Source organism: Chinchilla lanigera, unplaced genomic scaffold (assembly GCF_000276665.1).
Source record: "Chinchilla lanigera isolate Chin_1 unplaced genomic scaffold, ChiLan1.0 scaffold00021, whole genome shotgun sequence".
In the NCBI taxonomy this organism is placed as follows: domain Eukaryota; kingdom Metazoa; phylum Chordata; class Mammalia; order Rodentia; family Chinchillidae; genus Chinchilla; species Chinchilla lanigera.
In genome coordinates this window covers 26,241,330-26,244,568 of record NW_004955422.1, presented here as the reverse complement: position 1 = coordinate 26,244,568, position 3,239 = coordinate 26,241,330, and the positions used below count along the sequence as shown (strand labels likewise).

At 47.5% G+C, this 3,239-nt stretch overlaps 1 protein-coding gene across 1 annotated transcript in view; it reads right to left on the bottom strand.

Moving 5' to 3' along the window:
- Edem2 (ER degradation enhancer, mannosidase alpha-like 2) overlaps positions 1–1,535 on the bottom strand; it is a 28,816-nt gene extending 27,281 nt beyond the window's left edge. The window contains exons 1-2 of the mRNA XM_005384804.2: positions 1,327–1,535; positions 976–1,086 (exon numbers count right to left, since the gene is read on the bottom strand). Coding sequence (XP_005384861.1) covers positions 976–1,086; positions 1,327–1,433 — 218 coding nt within the window. The 5' untranslated portion in view covers positions 1,434–1,535. The remainder of the gene's footprint in view (positions 1–975; positions 1,087–1,326) is intronic.
- Between the last annotated feature and the right edge of the window lie 1,704 nt (positions 1,536–3,239).

Here is a 3,239-nt window from a genome sequence, read left to right as displayed (position 1 = left end):
AACTATACAGTGTTTTTGGTTTTTTGTTTCTGTTTTTTTTTTTGAGACAGGGTCTTGCTGTGCAGTTCAGGCTGGCTTTGAGCTCACTTTGTAGCTCAGGCTGGCCTCAAACTCAATGATCCTCCTGCCTCAGCCTCCCAAGTGCTGGGATTACAGAGGTGTACCACCACACCCAGCTTTCTGAGTTTCCTTAACTTCTCTAGTCCTTAATATAGGAAGGAATGCAATCATTTATAAATATGTAAACTGTGGATATTTGCACCTAACTCTTAGAAGCATTAAGAGAAATAAAAAGATAGTAGTAAAATGTTTAGTGTAGTGTTCAGTCAATGCCAGCATCTGCTTATGCAAGGATTCTTCACTCAAGGAACAAGACAGAGAATTCCAGTTCGCATATTTTTATTCTCATAGAAACGATTAAGAAACCAGTAGACAAGTGAAAATGACAGTACAGAGAAGTGCTACAAAGAAATTAAAACAAGTGACTTGTGAGAATGACCTGAAGGACAGTGATTACTGGTATGAATGACAAGAAACCATAAAATAAAGATAACGAAGAAAGTGTGTTCACACAGTGCACCAATTAACAAGGCTGTTAAATTTGGAGAGAGTCACACCCTCTCCTGGACCTGTTTGTCCACCTATACAATGAAGGGATTGGGCTTTCTGATTCTTGAAACTCCTCCATCCACTCTACCTCTGACTCCAGAAACTTGCCCAAATTTCCACACCTGGTGCCTGTTACTGGTGAGGTTGAGCCCAGAGGTCCAGCCAGCCAGCCAGCCAGGGGAATGCAGGACTTTTTACACTTTGAGACGCTAGGTGGATCCTGGAGGAGCTGGTCTCAATTTGGAGAAGTGTAGCTTAACACCGCCTAGGATCTTTCCAGGACCAGTGAGGAGGCCCTGAAGCCACCCGAGTGAGCCTCCCCTGATCGCCACACCGCGGCCCCCCTTAGCCCTCGGCGCATACTACCTGCCCCAGGTGTCATGCCCATCACAGGTGAGAGGTCGCAGCTCGTCGTAGGGAAAGGCATTTTCCAGATAGCTGTCGTAGGCGTGGTAGAACATGGCCTTGACTCGCTCCCTAGTTCGAAGGACCAGAAATAAGCCAGGGGGGCCAGAACGTAAAACGAGATGGGAGAAAGGACAGACATAGTGTGGAAAGGAGGAATCACCAGCTGATTTCTGCCGAGGGTGCGGCAGCAGGGCCAGTGCAAGTCAGTGTGTGTGCGGGAGGGTATTGGGGGCGGCGGGAAAAGTAAGAAAGCCGGTCTGCACTCCCCACTCCCCCACTATGGAAGGGCTGGAGCTCGGCCTCCTTCACCTGTAGTGGGCGGGGTCCGGCGCAGTGCCCTCGGGACCTGGCGCACCATGGTGCAGGGGCAGCAGCGCGCACAGGAGGCCGAGCGGGATGACCAGCCCGAAAGGCATAGAGCTCGTAGCGTGTCAGTGCCGCCGCAGCAGCTGCACCCACCGCCACCCGCTCATCCTGAGAGCCTCAGCGGGTTCTTCCGGGGATCCGCCTCACTACGCCTGCGCGCCGAGAAATCGGCCCCTCACTTCCGGACTACAAGCCCCAGAATGCAATGGGTGGCGAAGAGCATCTAGGGATATATAGTCCCCCAAGCTGAGATAAACGTGTCTGACAGACAGTGGCTGCTATTGCTACTATTATTAATTAATGTTTTAGTAATACCAGTTAGGCTTTATTGAGTACTTGTGTACTGAAACAACATGGAACACTTTAAAAGCATTACTTACTTTGGTTTTTTCCCCCCACACACACTTTATTAAGGTAGAGATAGTATTTGTTGAATGGACGTATATAAAGTGGATGAACTAAACAAAATCACAGAAAAATAAGAACAAAGGACCCGAGGTGGTGGCAGATGTCTGTACGCCTCCCAGGAGTTGGGAGGCCGAAGCAGAGGATCACTGAGAGTTCGAAGCCAGTCTGAACTACATAGTAAGACCCTATATTTAAAAAAAAAAAAAAAAAAAAAGATTAAATATGTTCAGGTTTGGTCATTGTTAGAGATACTGAGTTTCCCAAAACAGTTCCCTTGTTGTGTAACAGCTTAGAATTAGTTTTCCAAAATTGCCACTCTTGAGGTTTCCTGAAATCTTTTCACTGCTAGGAGTTCGTAATTATTTTCACTTTTGGTTACAGTCCCGTTGGTCTCCATCCAAACCGAGAAGACTGCTCTTCCCAATACTTAGGACCATCTCACTGGTTGCAGCCTGCAGTGTCCCGTTTGCGAATAAAGATCTTGAGAATTAATCGCTTCAAGAAAGTTTTTTGTTTTGTTTTGTTTTGTTGTCTTTTTTGAGACAGGGTCTCGCTATGCAGTTCAGGCTGGCCTTGAGCTCACTTTGTAGCCCAGGCTGGTCTCGAACTCACAAGGATCCTCCTGCCTCAGCCTCCCGAGTGCTGGGATTATAGGCACGCGCCTCCACACCGGCTCTTCAAGAAAGTTTGAAACTCACTTTTTCCATTTTGCAAGTTCCTGGAGTTTGGACAACACATTAGCCTATAGCAGCACCTATGACTTTGGTCGGTGTGAATGTGCAGTAGATCCCAACCTGAGTTTAAAGTCAGACCTAGGCTTCAGTTACAACCCTGCCGTTGATGCACAACTTGTATATATGGCCCAGGACAAGCCCCTTCCCTTCTCTGAGCCCAGAGTCCTCATGTTATGGGGTAGTTTCTTTACAAATGGCTCGCCAATCAGAAGCCTCCCGGGTCCTTCTTCCCTCGAACAAAGAATTGGACGAAACAAGCCAAAAATGGTGCCAAAATCGTTTGAAAAGTGAAGGGTGAATGAGTATGGGAGAAACCAGCTCTGCAGAGTAAATTTGGGCAGAACAAAAGAAAAGGAAGATGATAGCAAAAATAAAAGTACTGCTGGGAAATGCAGCACAGGCTATGGTGGGAAGTCAGGATAGCGAGCTTCTCCTGGTGTCGGTCTTTTTTTATGCCCTCCACATCTGCGGGGTGAGAAGTTCTATATACGGGTCCTGGCGTTGCCCTGGGATCTTGTAAATGACACATCCGACCCATTTTCTCCAGACAGCTTTGCCGCACGGTATCTCCTATACCACTCATCCTGTTAGAGAATGCTTTTAACTTTAGCTCTCTATAATTTTACAACTGGCTGTCTTCTCATCGTCCTCTTCTATGCAAAAGTCAGTGGAAGTGGTAACTCGGAGTTTTGAGGGGCATGCAGGCAGGTTTGG